This window comes from Micromys minutus (genome assembly GCF_963924665.1).
Source record: "Micromys minutus genome assembly, chromosome: 7".
Classification (NCBI taxonomy): domain Eukaryota; kingdom Metazoa; phylum Chordata; class Mammalia; order Rodentia; family Muridae; genus Micromys; species Micromys minutus.
In genome coordinates this window covers 75,143,871-75,163,223 of record NC_137976.1, presented here as the reverse complement: position 1 = coordinate 75,163,223, position 19,353 = coordinate 75,143,871, and the positions used below count along the sequence as shown (strand labels likewise).

Genomic DNA, 19,353 nt, shown 5'->3' with positions numbered 1-19,353 from the left:
AGAAACTTGAAGCAATCCCACTAAAATCAAGGAGTCAACAAGGCTGCCCACTCTCCCCCTTTTTGGTACTGGAAGTCCTGGCTGCAGCAATTAGACAGCAAAAGGAAATCAAAGGCATACAAATTGGAAAGGAAGAAGTAAAAACATCACCGTTTGCAGGTGACATGATAGTGTACATAAGTGACCCCAAAAATTCCACCAGAGAACTTCTAGAGCTTATAGACAAGTTCAGCAAACTGGCTGGATATAAAATTAACTCAAACAAATCAGTAGCCTTCCTCTACCCAAAGGACAAACATGTGGAGAAAGAAATTAGGGAAAAGATACCCTTCACAATAGTCACAAACAATATGAAATAACTTGGTGTGACTCTAAATAAGCAAGTGAAGGACCTGTATGACAAGAACTTCAAACCTCTAAAGATGGAAATCAAGGAAGATCTCAGAAAATGGAAAGATCCCATGCTCATGGATTGGAAGGATCAACATTGTAAAAATGGCCATCTTATCAAAAACAAGCTACAGCTTCAATGCAATCCCCATCAAAATTCCAACCCAATTCTTCATAGAGTTAGAAAGAGCAATGTGCAATTTCATCTAAAATAACAAAAGACCTAGAATATCGAAATTCATCCTCAACAACAAGAAAAAATCTGCAGGAATCACCATCACTGACCTCAAGCTATATTACAAGACAACTGTGTTTAAAACTGCATGGTACTGAGTGTACAGAGATAGGCATGTGGATCAATGGAATAGATTAGAAGATCCAGAAATGAGCCCTCACATATATGGCCACTTGATTTTTGACAAACAAGCTGTAAACATTCAATGGAAAAAGAACAGCCTTTTCAACAAATGATCTTGGTCCAACTGGCACTCAGCATGCAGAAGAATGAAAATAGACCCTTTCTTATCTTCTTGTACAAAGCTGAAGTCCAAGTGGATTAAAGACCTCCACATTAAACCAGGTACACTGAAACTACTAGATGAGAAAGTCGGGAAAACCTTAGAACTCATAGCCGCAGGAGGAAAGCTTCTGAACCGAACACTAATGGCTCGAGCTCTAAGGTCAAATATCAACAAATGGGACTTAATGAGATTGCAAAGTTTCTGTAAGGCTAAGGACACTGTCAAGAAAACAAAATGGCAGCCAAAAGATTGGGAAAGGATCTTTACCAAGCCCACATCTGATAGAGGCCTAATATCCAAGGTATACAAAGAACTCAAGAAGTTAGACACCAGAGAATCAAACAACCCTATTAAAAAATGGGGTACAGAGCTAAACAAGAAGTTCTCAATTGAGGAATATCGAATGGCTGAGAAGTATCTAAGGAAGTACTCGACATCCTTAGCCATCAGAGAAACAAAAACAAATCAAAACAACCCTGAGATTCCACCTCACACCAGTCAGAATGGCTAAGATAAAAAATTCAGATGACAGCAGGTGCTGGCGAGGACTCAGAGAAAGAGGAACACTTCTCCACTGTTGGTAGGGTTGTAAACTGGTACAACCACTCTGAAAATCAGTCTGGCGGTTCCTCAGAAAATTGGACATAGTACTACCTGAAGACCCAGTTATTCCACTTCTGGGCATATACCCCAGAGACACACCAACATACACCAAAGACACATGTACCACAATGTTCATACCAGCCCTATTTATAATAGCCAGAAGCTGGAAAGAACCCAGATGTCCTTCAGTAGATGAATGGATACAAAAATTGTGGTACATTTACACAATGGAGTACTACTCAAATATCAGAAACAATGACTTTATGAAATTCTTAAGAAAATGGATGCATCTAGAGAATATCATCCTGAGTGAGATAACCCAGTCACAAAAGAACAGACAAAAAATGCAGTCACTGATAATGGGATACTAACCCCAGAAAGCTCTGAACACCCCAGAAACAACTCACAGACTATATGAAGTTCAAGAAAAAACAAAGGCCAAAAAAAAAAAAAAAAAGAAAAGAAAAGAAAAAGAAAAACCATTATGCTTAATCTATACACACCAAGAAAACTTTGACTATATCCAGGTTACATCTTGTTTTACATGTACTTTATGCTCATTGTAACTAGTAAGATTTTAAGGCACACTATCAAACCTTTAAAAAAAAAATCAAGTACTGGGAAAAATGTATTCATATGCTGTTATGCAAAAATGCTTTTAAAATCTGTACATTTATCTTTGTTTTTTAAAATACAGTTGTTCAATTAAAAAAGAAAAAGAAAATGAAAACAAAAGTGAGATGCTGTATCACTCACTACAGTTGTCAACATAGAAAACAGTGTTGACAAAAGTACACTGAAGCAGAGACTGTCATGAAAAAACAAAAGAAGAATATACATTGCTCTCAAAGAGGAGCTGGGTTTGGTTCCTAGCACCCACATATTGGTCACAGTGCTAACTCACAACTATCTGTAACTCCAGTTCCAGGGAATCCAATACATTACTCTAGGCACATATGTGGTATACATATGTACATACATGCATACACATATACATACATACATAAACACAAGCTGGCAGAAGACTGAGACACATAACAAGGCAAGGCTGGTGGTGCAGGCCTTTAATCCTAGCTCTGGGGAGGGAGAGTGCTGCGGATTGGTTGTAATATTTTGTCTTAATTCATCCCCCAAACATCACACAGGAATCTGCATGCCCAGATGCTGAAGGTCCCAGTCTCCAATTGGTTTTTGACTAATCAATAAAGAGTCAACAGCCAATGACTAGGCAGGATGAAAGACGCTGGACTTTTAGGATTCCCAGGAAAGAAACGCCAAGGAGAGAAAGAGGAGAATCACCATGACCCAGAAGCAAAGAAATCAGATTTAAAGGCTGCAGGGGAGAAATCCCCCAGCAGTGTAGATACAAAGGAAAAGTGGCCCCATGCTCTCATGGCTTATCAGAATGAAACAAGGCAGCAAAGATAATATATAGATTTAGAAAGTGTTAACTCGGAGGCGGGGAACAATATGGCGGATGAATGGCTGTTGATGTGGGTGTGGGGACACTGGAAACTGGGAAGGTCACTGAAACCATGTAAAGATGTTCCTCGAGCGGTCTGGACCCTTCACATACCCTGATTTCGAACCAAGCATGGAATCACTCCAGTTCTTGTTAGGTACATGTTAAGCTCCAGCCATTGGAGCTGGTGGCTTAGGATGTGAGTTTCTGAAAAATCTGGCATTGTCTGGTTTTAGACAGTCGTGTTATAGACATGGACAGTATAGATGTTTCCAATTTAAACAGGCGGTTTTTATTTAGGCTAAAGATGATACAAGACCAAAGGCTGAATCTGCTGCAGAATTCCTAAATGACAGAGTTCCTAACTGCAACGTGGTCTCACATTTCAACAAGACTCAAGATTTTAATGACACTTTCTACCGACAATGTCACATTATTGTATGTGGCCTAGACTCTATCATAGCCAGAAGATGGATCAGTGGAATGCTGATATCTCTTCTAAATTATGAAGATGGTGTGCTGGATCCAAGCTCCATTGTACCTTTGATAGATGGGAGGACTGAAGGCTTTAAAGGAAATGCCCGAGTGATTTTGCCTGGAATGACTGCTTGTACTGAGTGCACTCTAGAACTCTACCCACCACAGGTCAATTTCCCCATGTGTACCATTGCATCTATGCCCAGGCTCCCAGAACACTGTATGTGAGGATGTTGCAGTGACCTAAAGAGCAGCCTTTTGAATATGGGGTTCCATTAGACGGAGATGACCCTGAACATATTCAGTGGATTTTCCAAAAGTCTGTAGAGCGAGCATCACAATATAATATTAGAGGTGTTACCTACAGGAGTAGTAAAACGAATCATCCCTGCAGTAGCTTCTACTCAGCTGTGCCACTGAGGTTTTCAATATAGCTACAAGTGCGTACATTTCCCTTAAGAATTACTTGGTATTCAATGATGTAGATGGACTGTACATTACACATTTGAGGCAGAGAGAAAGGAAAACTGTCCTGCGTGTAGCCAGCTTCCTCAAAACATTCAATTTCCCCCGTCAGCTAAACTACAAGAGGTTTTAGATTATCTAACCAACAGTGCTTCTCTGCAGATGAAGTCCCCACCTATCACAGCCACATTAGAGGGGAAAAACAGGACACTTTACCTGCAGTCAGTAACGTCTATTGAAGAACGAACAAGACCCCATGTTTCCAAAATATTAAAAGAACTGGGACTAGTTGATGGACAAGAACTGGCTGTTGCTGATGTCACCACACCACAAACTGTACTGTTCAAACTTCATTTTACTTAAGGAAAGTAAATCTGCACATAGTGGAAAATTCATAGAAATAATATACTTTATAAATGGTATGGAATTGAAGAGCTGGGAAGATGAGGTAGAGGGGAACACACCCAAGAAAAGAAATTTAATTGATGTCATTGTTAGCATTAGTGTGGCTATAATTTGACATTTATATATACATACATACATATATATGTATATGTATGTGTGTGTGTGTGTGTGTGTATAAATAAATAAATGAATGGCATATATATATAAATGACTCTTTTTTAACTTTTTAAGTTTCTCTTGAAGACTGAACTTGAGAGTTGGGCTACTAAGCATCTTCATTTTAGTAATACAGAAAACTATGCCTCCAGGAAAGATTATGAACAAATGTATTGCTTCTTTAAAGTAGGACAAACACTGTCTCTTGTGTAAGTTTGTTATGGTCAAAGATCATATTCCTCAACTTGCATTTGAGCATAAACGTGTATAGAACTGTATCCTTGAATGGAAATGAGGAATTATGTCTTAAGAACATTAAATATTTACAACCCAACATCTGAAGCATATCGAACATAGGTAGTTTCTTCATTACTACTCATATAATTGTGACTATCCATGTCTGTATTAATTATTACAGTTTAACTTGTCTATGATAATTTGTAAACAGTATTATAGATTCATACCTGTACATGAAAATAAAAATATTTTCATGTATTTATTTGCAATGCCACAGAGACCAGTATATATAAATTTAAACCAAGACATGGCTGTTCAAAGAAAATTAATGTTTAAACAGTTATCATTGATGCTTTTGCACTATTTATTAATAAGATTGTACATTGTCTACTTTTTATTGAAAAGAAAAAGAAAGTGTTAACTCAGGAATACTAGAGGGGTGTGTGCTATAGCTGCTGGGAGGTCTGAAGTTCGCAACCATTGAGCTTGTCAAGGCATATCAAAATATAAAGTTTGTGTGTGCTTGTGTGTCTTTTCATTCTCGAATCTAGAGAACTCTGGTGGGTGACCACCCACCTGGAACTCAGAGCAGATAAACAATTCACCACTACAGCAGAGGAAGTGGATCTCTATGAGTTTGGGAACAGTCTCTTCCATACAGCAAGTTCTAGGACAGCCAAGACTACATAAACAGATCCTGCCTTAAAACACCAAATATATAGACTAAATAAATCTTAAAGAAGAGAAAGAGGAGGAGGAGGGGGAAGAGAAAGAACAGAAGCTGGGAGAGACAGACTGTAGTATAAAGGGGACAGAAAGCCAATGGATCTCTCTTTTTAATTTTCTGAAATTAGCAACACCTAAGGACAACGATGCTTTCTTTCCTTCCCTCCCATAAAATTTTGAGTCTCAAGGCAACACTGCCCATTTCACATGGATTTTAAAGGACAAGCTTGTGAAAATTAACTACTACTTAATCCTTTAAAAAAAAAAAAAAAAAAAAAAAAGTCTTTCTACATAGTTATGGCTGTCATGGAATTTGCTCTATAGACCAGAATAGCTTCAAATTCAGAAGAGATCCACCTGCCTCTGCCTCCTGAGTGCTGGGATAAAAGGCCTGCGCTACCACACCTTGCCCTGTTTAAGTATCTGAGAGTTTTGCCAGCATAAGCCTGGTGCCCCGCTGAAGTCAGAATAATGTATGGGCCTCCCTGGAACTGGTGCCACCGTAGCCAGCTCTACTTATCCATCTTTAACAGCAGAACTTTGGTTATACCTCTCCAGCATTCTCACCACAGCCAATGCAAGTGCACATTTCCTCTGCACCTAGCTGACATTTCCTACATAGTTCTACACCGCTGAATACTAGCTATCCTTGAGAGCAGTCCCTCAATCCCTGCACATTCTCCTTAGCTAACAAGGATGGGCTTCAAAATCTGCAGGCTCAGTTCTGTAGCTTCATTCTACAACAGACAGAAACCAAGGGGAGAGAATCCCTCTACTCTGGATCTCTTAGCTGCAGTCAACCCTCACCTTCCAAGACAGGCTTCTGGCCTCCATCTGTCTTCTTGCTCTAAGCAGCCCTACCTTCGTGTTTCTCCTTCTCTTTGCTACATCTGTGCTCCATTAGAAATGCCTTGATTTTGGTTCAAATATTGATCAAATCTGAGATAATCCAATCTAGCTAACACCCATGACAGATCAATAGCAAAGCTTTCTTCTGTATTACAAGACCTAATGGATCACCTTGCAATTCATTTTCAGACATGTGGTACAAAATTAGAATTTAGTTCTTTTTGTGGAAGTTTTTAATGAAAGTTGAATCTGAAGTACCTGTTTCAGGAAGGACTCCAGGGCTGAATGTGCAGCTTTTTTTAATTCCACATTTGTATGGTTACACCACTTTGACAGTACTTCAAATAAAGTAATATAGTTGTCCAGAAGACAGGTAGTAAATTGAGATGCATGTAGGGTAAGTAATCGTAGGCCAGCTGCAAATACAAAATTCATTCCATTTAAAATATGCCAACATAAGTCAGAAAAAAGAAATAAGAAAGCTTGCTGTATATATTAAAGTGTAAACCATGCTCAAGAAAAATTAATACAAACAGGCATGGTGGTATGCACCTTTAAGCTCTAAGGAGGCAAAGGCAGGATGTGAGTCTGAGGCCAGCCTGGTACACAGAGTGAGTTCTAGGACTGTTAGGCTTATATAGAACAAATGTCTCAAAACACACACACACACACACACACACACACACACACACATACACACGTAATAAAAAAATTTTTAAGTACATTTTTAATGTTAGTGCAATTAGACTCAATGAACTAAAATGCTTTAAGTCCACATAGAAAATAATTTAAAAATATATGTATATATGTGCATATATGTTCATATATACATATGTGTATGTATATGTATATATATGCATATATACATGTATATATGCACATATATGTAAACACACAAATATATACATATATACACATTTTTGTATATACATGGATACATACATACATAGACTATCATTCAGGAGATTCAAGTTACTTAATTAGTTTGCTGCTGTTGAGACATGGTTTCATGTTGCCTAGGGTAGGCTTTCACTTCACTATATAGATGAAGACATCCATTTCCCTAGTGCTTAGATTTCAGGCATATATACCATACGCTGCTAGCTACCAAACCCAAGGCCTTGTGCAGCTAAGCAAAAACTCTGCCAGCTAAGCTGCATCCTCAGCCCATAGGGTCTTAGATTCTGCTTTGAGTCAATAAATTCAGATTCAGTTTCAGGGAATAGGCCTAAGTCAGTGTGGAGACTGGGAACATTACAGGTATACAGATAGACAGACAGACAGAGATATCATGATATACATTGAATAATTATATGTAAAACATCACAGGTACTTTAGTATTTGCTTTCATTCTTACTTAAACAAAACCTTACTCACAATGCTAGATAGTTTAAACTGGTACCTTATTAAAAACATAATCTTACCTAAGGGCACAGCATATCGCTTCATCTCAATCTATTGCAGAAAAAAAGAAATTATCAGATTGAAGATAGTTAAGTACAACAGTAAAAAACTTAGAGTAATAGTAATACTACCTGAGGACGAATTGCTTTTAACGTAAAACCAAAAATTTCCTTTGAAGTCTGGGGATCTGAGGGTATAAGAACAGAAGAAGGTTGCTAAGACTGTAAAACTCTTTATACGATTCATCAGATACTTGCACGTGACAGCTTCTCTTGACTGATGTTTGCAGCGGCTGCACAAATCTAATTCCAGAATAACTGCTCAACATCTGACTGAGCTAGAGCTGCAAGTTGTTATAGCTTCTGGGGAAAGTGGAAAGAAAACTGAAATAACTACTGTATGAGGTCATGTTCAAAATTATCACCTAGGTTACATAATCTCTCAGAATGTCAGCTTTTCTCATCTACAAAAGAGGCAACTTACAGCTTCTATGAAGACTGGAGGGATAAAAAGGTTAAAAGGTGTGACTTATTCAAGGCCAAACATACTTCCCTTTCCCCAGTGCTCTTAGGAATTTATTCTACATAAAATGCCGGCTTTGGTGGTTGGCATGGGAATGCTTGTGGGAAGCCACCGCATTGGCCATTACAAGATGGCGCCCAGCCCGAAGGGAGGTTGGCCAGTTTTGAGATAAACAACCTAAGTGCGCATGTGAATGTGCCTGTTTTGCTGACTCATGCTGACTCGTTTTTTTCTAGTCCCGAGTATGCTAATTAGGGCGCACAGAATGTACCAATCAGGTAGCGACACATTCCTCTTAAGCATATATAAGGAGGGTTGATTTCTAGGCTCGGGGTCTTTCACCACTGCAATCAAACCTGAAATAGACGCCTGTAGAAGGATCCTGTTGTGGCGAGTCTTTCTTACCGGCGAGATAGGCGATCGCTACAAATGCTTGTATGTTTGAATGTTTAGTCCTCAGCTGGTGGGACTGTTTGGGAAGAATTGATGAATGTGGTCTTGTTTGAATAGATGTGTCAATGGGGGTGGGCTTTGAAGTTCCAAAAGCCCATGCCATGTTCAGTTAGTCTGTCTCTCTTTGTGTCTCTCTCAGCCTGTCTCTCTGTCTCGCTTTCTCTGCTTACTGCCTGAAGATCAAGATGTGAAGTCTGCAGCTACTGCTTCAAGGTTATTATGCCTGTCTACTTCCTGCCATTATAATCACAGACTGACCTTCTAAAACTGTGAGCAAGCCCCCAGTTAAATGTTTTCTTCTACAAAAGCTACCTTAGTCTCCTCACAGAAATAGAACACTATCTGAGACACATAGTAAATGATGGAAATTTAAAATGTGAATAAAATATTACTGTGAACCTTCATAATTTTATATCCTAAAGAGAATGCAGAATATGTATATAATTATGGATATTCTAGGCAAGCTGAAACCACAATGACCCATATAACTGTCTCTAATCATATTATTAATGGCTGCTACACAGAAGGCATGGTTTACTCCTGACTGGCTTCTTTGTTCTAGCAGTGACTGAAAGCAGAAAAGCATCTGCTCTGATGGAAGATTTCTGATTTAGAAAACAGACATGACAGGCGCTTGAGGAAGAATGATGTCAGAGAGGCCATAAAGTAATAAAAGTAGCATCATATTTTCTAGCATAAAAAAGATTTCTAAAAAGCCAACTTCAGAATACTAAACCAAGTTAGTCTGACCATACCTTCAACACAGGCATTACTAATATAATAGTATCTGAACTGAGATTGCAAGAGGTGATGATTTAAGGTAAAGAACATTCAAATTAAAAAAAAAAAAAAAAAAAAAGAATGTTTAAATAAAAGTAAGTGGAGTAGTGGGAATGAGAGTGTACGGTGGGGAAGGAGGGACAGGGGGACGGGAGAGAGAGGGGAACCAACCAAAAGAAGAGTGTACAATGGGGAAGGAGGAACAGGGGGACGGGAGAAAGAGGAGAATCAACCAGAAGAAAATATATGAAACTCCATAGAGAAAGCTTTCCTTTGTAAGCCAATGTGAAAAAATTTAAAAAGGAAACAACAGTAACAAACACGCAGTATAAAGGTCTGGACCGCCAGGGTCAAGGAGCACACAGAGGTGACCTTGGCCTTGCAGTGCCTTCCTGCTACCTCTTCCCATCCCTCTCAAGGGCACAGCCCCTATACAAGCATCCTCTTACCTATTTTAATGTATAAAGATACAGTTCAGCAGCACTAAATAGTTTCACTTCTATCACATCACATTCCATGTCTACAACTTTTTCATTACATATAACAGAAAAGCTGTACCCACTGAAATCACCCCTCCCCCAGCTCCTAAAAACTTGTATTCTATAGTCAGCCTATCTCTACAATTTCCTACTTATATAGCTCACTTAAGAGGAGCTACATAGTTTGTTTTTTGTTTTGGGACTGATGTATTTCACTGAGGCTATCATTACAATTACAGCATACATCAGAATTTGTCCTTATCTCCTCTTTCAGACAAGGCCTCATTATTAGAAAGAAAATCAAAGCCTGGCAATACCTTCTTCCATGGACTTAGTGAAGTTGCACAAAAGTGAGGACAGTCCCTTTAGACAGCCAGCCAGGACAGGAAATTTAGGTTCTCTTACTGTGGATGTCATCTAAAAGGGAATTTGTAGGAAGATATCACAAAATGAAAACAGCAACAATGAAAACAAAAGTAAGACTATGGAAGTATATTGTCACAGGGAGTGAGGACTATACCTGGGTCTTCAGTTCTCCCAGAAAAGCCCGGAACAGGTTTTCTGAATGATTTATCATTTCACTAGGATGAACTTCACCTAACACTCCCAGGAGCTCATAGACTTTTTCTAAAACTGGAAAATAAGTCCAGATAAATGAAAGCAAACTACACTTAAATAAGCAAAATAACAAAAATGTATAAATTAGAAATAAGAGGACGTTCAGTTCAACGTGGTTTTATGACCAGACAGACGTCATAGGGAGACACTTTACAGGCACTTGTGGCCGAGCCTGACCCCTGATCCCTGAACCCACACAGTAGATGGAGGGAAATGACTCCCCTCAATTGTCCTCTGACTTCATACATGCACCTGCACATACACAAGCATGTTTAAACAATCATTTAAGTAATTTTAAAATAAAACACAAAATACCTAGGTTTTCATAAAATTCTTCCCCAAGTTTTATCTAAATCTATTTCTATAAGCTAAGCTACACTTGATGAGTTTTCTACTTAAGGCATCCTTTTGTTTCCACTGAGCTATTTTTTTCCACAAAAGACCATCACTGAGGAAATTGCTAGCTAAGGTTAATTTGTTAAATTTCTTGAAAATAGAATCTCACCTGTATCAGGTAGTTTTGATTTTGATACAAGTTCTCCATAGAATTTGTTAAACAATTCTCCGATCTTAAATTCATCCATGAGTCTGGAACTTCTTAGTATCTTAAGTAACTAAAGAAACAGATTACAATTTTCTAAAGAGGAAATATAGACAGAAAAGTATCTTCCCCTTCAGCAAAGCTTCCAGTCCTGGACTCCAGCAGCTCCATGCTGCTCCCCTGGGAGTGACACCTACTTGGGATGATGGGGAAGTCCTACTTGAGTGATCAGCAAGAGATCACAGTGGAAAGGTAGGCAAGCATATTTGTAACTTCCCCAGAGATCAACAACATGACTAGAACCTTTCTTCAGAGACCAACCAAACCCAATGTAACTCTAAATCAGAAATGCAAAATGACTCAGACTACAAGTGAACATGAATCCCATGAAGCACAGAAATACATCAGTCCGTCCTCACTACTAAGATTTCAAGAAAAAGTCAAATGGAACACAAGGAGGTGCTGTTTGGGTATGTAACAGCATCAGATTTGACCAAAGACAGTAAAAGTGACAATGGAAAAGCAGTAAATTCTCAGCTAATTCTCTCCTTTATGTCTCCTGCAACTTCACACTCTTCTCTTATTACTCAGAAAAATAGAAGAACAAAACGCCAGGTGCTACCAGGTGGTGGTTACAAAATCTACGTGTCCTTTATATAATCACAACTCTACCCTCTCCTAAACTCCCACTTAAGCAAAACTCAGATTTCCAGTCTCGCGTTGCACACTTAATATAAAAACATGGGAAATATAAAATTACCTTAATCAGAAGGTCTAAGGCTGGAATTTTACACTTCGCAGTTCTATCTTTTGTATAAACACTGGTACAAGTGTTCTAGGATTCAAAAAGAAACATCTCATTCAGAAGGAGATAAAAATCACCAGTGTGACTTAAGAACTAAGACTTAACAATACTTAACAAAGTTAACAAAACTGTACCTGAGGGGCAATGCCAATGTGCGACATAATAAAATTTATTCATTGGCCATTAACAGCATAATAGAGTAATAAAGGTACAAATTAAAAATTACTGAGAACTTGGCCAGGCAGTGGTGGCACATGCCTTTTATCTCAACTTGGGAGACAGTCAGGCAGATCCTTGGGTTCCAGGCCAGCCTGGTCTACACAGTGAGCTCCAGGCCAGCCTGGTCCACACAATGAGCTCCAGGATACCAGGGCTACACAGAGAAACCCTGTCTTGAAAAACCAATCAATTTATCTTACTGAAAACTCCAACTCATGTCATAGTTGTAATGTTAACTGCACAAGTAGATGATGCCTCAGTAAGAACTTGAAAAAAATCAAAAAACAAAACGTACATCTTTTCTTTCTTCATAGATTTCGTACTTGTTACACATCAAGAAACAAGCTATAGCCCAACTACTTACAGGCTAAGGTGGCACAGAAATCTGAGGAGCTCAGACAACACACTGATAGGAAAGAAAGCAACATACATTTTCAAAGGGGGCTGGAAAGATGATGGCTCTGACTCTGGTACCAAACTGGAGAATGTGGAGATAGGGGACACTCCACAGAATTTTGATTAAAGTAAATAAAACAAGCTTTATATCAAAATACATGGGCTGGAGAGATTGCTCAGTGGTTAAGAGCACTGACTGCTTGCTCTTCTAGAGGTCCTGAGTTCAAATCCCAGCAACCACACGGTGGCTCACAACCATCTGTAATGAGATCTGATGCCCTCTTCTGGTGTGTCTGAAGACAGAGACAGTATACTCGCATATATAAGGTAAATAAATAATTCTTTAAAAAAATTATAAATTATGAAACATGTATAAATATTAACTGCTATTAATGAAACGTGTCCTTGGTTTGCTTTGGCTAAGGCATTATAGCAAAGTTTCCACTGTTAAGGAATGGTTCTAATAAAATGATTTTATAAAATGTTCTTGAAAGTCTTCAGGATTTAAAACATCTAATTTATTATTATGAAAGTCATTATTTAATCTCATATACAACGGTGTACAAAGTATTGACATTACCAAAGCAAGTTCTTCCAGCAAAGGTCTTACCAAAACCAAAGTGAATGCTGAATGACACCCTCATTCCTAACAGTCAAGCCAAAATGAGTACACTCCAATAAAAAAGCTAAAGGAAACAGGAGTGTGAGTTCTCTAAACTACACACTTAACATTGAAGGTGGCATAAGTGTTTTGATTTTTCTCTCCTCCTTACCTTAATATCAAGAGAGTAATGCATAACCTTCTGGTCAATTTTCTCCAAGAAAACACATAAAAATTTTAGGGCTTCTTCTCTACAATCACGAAACTGCAAAAAATAAAAAGAAGATATAGATAAGAATAAGCCACTCCAACAAAAAGGAAGATGGAAGAGACAAAATTAAAGCACTGCACTTACCTCATCAATGCTAAGTGACTTCTGGATAAATACAAGCAAACCAAACTCTGTGGAAAAAACTAAGGAAATCTGCAAGGCTGGGGGGAGGGAGGGGAGGAGAAAAAAAAATTAGAAGTGCCAAGAAACATTTTCATAAAAGACCTCTGAAAACAGAACGTTCTGCATGTTGTTCCACAAAAATGCAGTAAACAAAATGAGACTTTCTGCCCTCCCCACAACAGTCTTCTCAAAGAGGTGTAACTTCTAGATATCAGCTACCAAATTTTTAAGGTAATAAAGGTTACAAATAAAATGAGGTTGCTAATTAATGACCTTAAGATAGTGACATAATACTCTATCTGGTGGATCCAATATAATCATATGTGAGGCCCTACAAGGGGGAAGTTTGGTCCCTATCTATACAAAAAACAAAAAGAGGAGAAAGTGCAGGAGAGGTTTAGGCACCTCATGAGATGAACCTAGCATGTTGCTTGTCACCATGTTGAAGAATACAAAAGTAGACACTCTAAACTCAAGAATCACCAACAAAGAAACAGGAGCTTTAGTCCTATAATCTAAATAAATGAAGAAATGGGTTGTCTCCTAGACCATTCAGAAAGAAAATCTGCCCCAACACCTTGATTCTAGCTTGGTATATCCTATGTCCAGTTTCTGATCACAGTTTTTTAAGGTGAATTCTGTTATTTAAAATCAGTAAGTTTCTGAGCACAGTAGCCTGAGCCTTGTAATCCCAGTACTTGAGATGCTAATATAGGATAGGTAGAATTACAGCCTGGGCTGTGTAGGTAGCCACTGCCTCAAAAAAAAAAAAAAAAAACAAGAAATGTTTGCAAGGTTTATTGTAGTAATAAGAAACAGCTCATAATCTCTCTATAGTGTGTGTGAACAGTAAAGTTGGAACTGCCTGAAGAACAAATAGATCACTCACAAAAATAAATTCTAACCTTGAAACACTGAAAACAAAAAACAATTAAATGTTAGTATTCATCAAAAGTATCATTCACCACAATCAAGTAGGCTTCATCCCAGGGATGCAGGGATAGATCAATATATGGAAATCCATCAACATAATCCACTATATAAACAAACTCAAAGGAAAAAAAATCACATGATCATCTCACTAGATGCTGAAAAGGCCTTTGATAAAATTCAACAGCCCTTCCTGTTAAAATTCTTAAAAAGATCAGGAATTCAAGGCCCAAACCTAAACATAGTAAAAGCAATATACAGTAGCCAACATCAGACTAAATGAAGAGAAACTTGAAGAAATCCAACTAAAATCAGGGACTAGACAAGGCTACCCACTCTTTCTCTCTACCTATTCAATATAGTACTCAAAGGCTTAGCCAGAGCAATTAAACAACAAAAAGAGGTCAAAGGGATACAAACTGGAAAAGAAGTCAAAATATCACTATTTGGGGTTAAGTGACCCCAAAAATTCCACCAGAACTGATAAACAACTTCAAAAAAGTGGTTGGTTACAAAATAAACTCACACAAATCATTAGCCTTCCTCTACTCAAAGGATTAACAGGCTGAGAAAGAAATTAGGGAAAGGACACCCTTCACAATCATCACAAATAATATAAAATAGGTTGGTGTAACTCTAACCAGGCAAGTGAAAAATCTGTATGAAAAGAACTTCAAGTCTCTGAAGAAAGAAACTGAAGATTACCTCAGAAGATGGAAAGATCTCCCATGCTCATGGATTGGAAGGATCAACTTTGTAAAAATGGCCATCTTGCCAAAAGTAATCTACAGATTCAATGCAATCCCCCTCAAAATTCCAACCCAGTTCTTCATAGAGTTAAAAAGAGCAATTCTCAAATTCATTTGAAATAATAAAAATCCCAGGATAGCAAAAACTATTCTCAACAATAGAAGAACTTCCAGGGGAATGACCATCACTAACCTCATACTGTATTATGGGGCAATCCTGATTTTAAAAAATGCATGGTATTGGTATAGAGACCAGCAGGTAGATCAATGGAATAGAATTGAAGACTCAGAAATGAACCCACACACTTATGGTCACTTGATCTTTAAAAAAGAAGCCAAAATCATCCAGTGGGAAAAGGACATCATTTCTACCAAATGGTCCTACTTTAACTGGGGGTCAGCATGTAGAATAATGCAAATTGATCCATTCTTATCTCCTTGTACAAAGTTGAAGTCCAAGTGTATCAAGGACCTCCACATAAAACCAGATACACTGAATTTAAAAGAAAAGAAAGTGGGGAAGAGCCTGAAACACACAGGCACAGGGCAAATTTTCCTGAACAGAACACCAATGGCTTGTGCTCTAAGATCAACAATTGACAAATGGGACCTCATAAATTGAAAAGGTTTTGTAAGGCAAAGGATACTGTCAATAGGACAAAAGAGAAACCCACAGATTAGGTAAAGATCTTAACCAATCCTATTTCCAATAGAGGGTTAATATCCAATATATACAAAGAACTGAAGATGTTAGACTCCAGAGAACCAAGTAACCCTATTCAAAATGGGGTACAGAGCTAAACAAAAAATTCTCAACTGAGGAATCTCAAATGGTGGAGAAGCAACTAAAGAAATGTTCATCATCCTTAGACATCAGGGAAATGCTAATCAAACAACTGAGATTCCACCTCACACCAGTCAGAAGGCTAAGATCAAAAACTCAGGTGACAGCAGATGCTGGAGAGGATGTGGAGAAAGAGGACCACTCCTCCATTGCTGGTAGGACTGCAAGCTGGTAAAACCACTTTGGAAGTCAGTCTAGAGGTTCCTCAGAAAATTGGACATAGTACTACCTGAAGACACAGCTATACCACTCCTGTGCATATACCCAGAAGAAGCTCCAACATATAACAAGGACACATGCTCTACTATGTTTATAGCAGCCTTATTTATAATAGCCAGAAGCTGGAAAGAACCCAGATGTCCCTCAAGTGAACAATGAATACAGAAAATGTGGTACATTTACACAATGGAGTCAGCTATTAAAAACAATGACTTCATGAAATTCTAAGGCAAATGGATGGAACTAGAAAATATCCTGAGTGAAGTAACCCAGTCACAAAAAACACACATGGTACGCACTCACTGGTAAGTGGATATTAGGGAAAAAGCTGGGAAAAACCTATGATACAATGACAGAGGAAAGAAAATCAAAGAGTGGATGCTTTAGTCCTACTTAGAAGGGGGAACATAATAATCATGGGAAGTAGAGGGTGGGAGGGACTTGGGAAGAAAAGAGGAGTGGGAAGGGGGAAAGGGGCAAAGTATCAGGTATGGGAACAGATGAGGAAGATGTTCAGAGGGTCAGAAATTTGTACAGAGGTGTGTGGCGATGGAGGAGGGAGAACTGGTGGTAGCCACCAGAAAGTCCCAGAAGGCAGTAAAGCAAGCTTCCAGGACCCAACAGGGATGACATTAGCTGAAATATCCAACTAAGGGGAGAGGGAACCTGTAGAGACCATATCCAGAGGTTAAGTACAATCTCCTGTTGAGAGATGGAGCCACCCACCCATCTCCAAAATTTTAACCCAGAATTGCTCCCGTCTAAAGGAATTATAAGGAGAAAGAGTGGAGCAGAGACTGAAAGAAAGGGCATCCAGAGACTGCCCCACCTGAGGATCCATCCCATATGCAGTCACCAAACCCAGATACTGTTGCTGATGCCAAGAAATGCTTGCTGACAGGAACCTGATATGGCTGTCTTCTGAGAGGCTCTGCCAGAGTCTGACCAGTACAGATGCTGATGATTGCAGCTGAGCACGGGAGCCCCAATGGAGTTAAAGGGTTTGCAACTTCACAGGAAGAACAACAATATCAACCAACCAGAGCCCCCAAAGCTCCCATGGGCTAAACCACCAACCAAAGAGCCATGGCTTGCGGCCGCATATGTAGCAGAAAATAGCCTTATTGGGCATCAACAGGAGAAGCCCTTGGTCCTGTAAAAGTTTGTTTCTCCAGTGTAGGGGAATGCCTTGGTGTTGAGATGGGAGGCCCAGTGAAAGCTCAGTGTCCCAGTGTAAAGGAATGCTATGGTTGAGTGGGTGGGTGGGTGGTTGAGCACCCTCACAGAAGTGGAGGGGGGTTTACAGAAGGGAAACTGGGAAAGGGGATAATATTTGAAATGTAAATAAAATAGAATAACAAAAAAGTTAGTATTTTATGTTTATGTTTTCTCCATCATTAACTAGGTCCTTGAAAATGCATAATTACTATATAGCACCTTGTTCAAACTTTTGTTTACTCTTAAAAAATCAAAACCCAAGAACTCATTCACTATACACCCATACTAGCCTGGAACTCAGGAACCCTGCCTACCTCTGCCTAGCACTAAAGGCCTGCAACACAACAGCCAGCTAGTTTACGTGGACATACGCTGAGATTTAAAAACGTCTGCATGTCTGTCTGAGAAAGGAATAGTATTTAACCCACGAAATGATCAGACAATCAGTTTTGTTTTCTGTGGTAGTACCGGTGGTTGAACCCATGGCCACATGCTTACCAGGCACCACTCTACCGCTCATGTGCTAGCCCTCAAGTTTACACTTAAACAGTATCTGGGGACCTGGCTAGTGGTTAGGACCAAATCCTACTCTTCCAAAGAACAGGGGTTCAGTTCCCAGCATACACATCTGCTGTCTGGTAACCATCTGTAACTCCAGCTCGGCTTTGTCTGGCCTCTATATAGGTACCTGCACATCCATAGCAGGTGCACACAAAGACAGAGAGGCAGACAGACAAAGAAAGAGAAGCGGAGAGAGGGGCAGAGACAGAGAAACAGACGCTATGCCTTTGGGAGACAGGAAGAGTTCAAAAAGGTAGGAAGATCACAAGTTGGACACCAGTCTGGGCTGGTTCAAAAGAAAATATTTATTAAGGCTGAAATGAGACATTTCCACAAAGAAAATTAAGTTATCATGCAGGCATTACTAAATGGTTAAAAAGAACATGTGTAGTACCTCACATCTATAACCTCAGCATTTGAAAGACCATTCCACGTACATAGTAAATTCCAGACTAGATTGGGCTATATAGGAAATACCTACCTCCAAAAATAAAACTAAAAAAGTCAAAAGAACTGAATGACTTTCATTAATTTTTGCAATTATTCTGAAAACATGGTGTAACGAATAAAGAATTTTTTAAAGGTCCTACTGAGTTCAAGCGAGTTTCCGATGAAAGGAAATATTTCCTTCTTGTACTCTCATCCAACTTTGAATAAAAATGACGACCAAATCTGGGGGTCATTTTCAACACCTGTTTTAAATCATGTTTCTCAGATGCTAGGAAAAAAGCAGTATTCACATCTAGGAGTCCATAGACTACGCCGAGGTAACCTAGGGACCTTACCCACCCTGCACTGCGGAGCTAGTGCTCAGCACGCACTCCTGCCCCAGGCCACGGATCAGCTGGTAACTGGTCCCGGCAGCATTGCACCGGTCTGGGGCGGACACGAACTCCTGCAGCTGCAGTAGCCAGGAACGCACGCTGGTTCCCGCGTCCGCCATAATGCCCGCACCGCCTCGCGCATGCGTGTCGCGGCCCCCTTCCCAACCCTCCCCAGAACACCCAGCAGGAACCTCCCTTATAGTCTCGCGGGAGGGGGTGAAGACGCGCACCAGCTACAGGTCTGTAGCGCTTAACTTGTGCACATCCGAACGCCGAGGGACAGAACCAGCGAGACAGCGCAGATTGGTGCGTGTACTAGGGACAGGTCGCACGTAAACACGCCTCACGCACAAGGGGGGGTCGTGCCGCCGCAGGTTTCCCGCCAAAGCGCCATCCTGCTGCAGACTGGTCCATCCGAGGCGAGGGGTGTGCAAAGTGAATCGTGGCTGTTATGCCTAGGTAGCCATCAGGATCTCCCCCGCCAGCTCTCAGTGGCGCCTTCCAG

The 19,353-nt window shown here is 39.6% G+C and overlaps 1 protein-coding gene and 1 pseudogene across 2 annotated transcripts in view; one reads left to right on the top strand and one right to left on the bottom strand.

Annotated features, from left to right (window-relative positions):
• The window catches only part of PRKDC (protein kinase, DNA-activated, catalytic subunit), a gene marked incomplete at its 5' end in the record, with an annotated part of 200,876 nt that extends 181,909 nt beyond the window's left edge, over positions 1-18,967 (bottom strand). The window contains 10 exons of the mRNA XM_080918907.1: positions 6,550-6,707; positions 7,716-7,746; positions 7,827-7,882; positions 10,247-10,346; positions 10,450-10,562; positions 11,053-11,161; positions 11,849-11,923; positions 13,282-13,374; positions 13,465-13,541; positions 18,814-18,967. Of these exons, the coding sequence (XP_080775033.1) occupies positions 6,550-6,707; positions 7,716-7,746; positions 7,827-7,882; positions 10,247-10,346; positions 10,450-10,562; positions 11,053-11,161; positions 11,849-11,923; positions 13,282-13,374; positions 13,465-13,541; positions 18,814-18,967 (966 nt within the window). The remainder of the gene's footprint in view (positions 1-6,549; positions 6,708-7,715; positions 7,747-7,826; positions 7,883-10,246; positions 10,347-10,449; positions 10,563-11,052; positions 11,162-11,848; positions 11,924-13,281; positions 13,375-13,464; positions 13,542-18,813) is intronic.
• On the top strand, positions 2,996-4,281 carry LOC308422742 (NEDD8-activating enzyme E1 catalytic subunit-like; annotated as a pseudogene). The gene has a single exon. The product of its transcript is annotated as an NEDD8-activating enzyme E1 catalytic subunit-like (transcript).
• Positions 18,968-19,353: the final 386 nt, after the last annotated feature.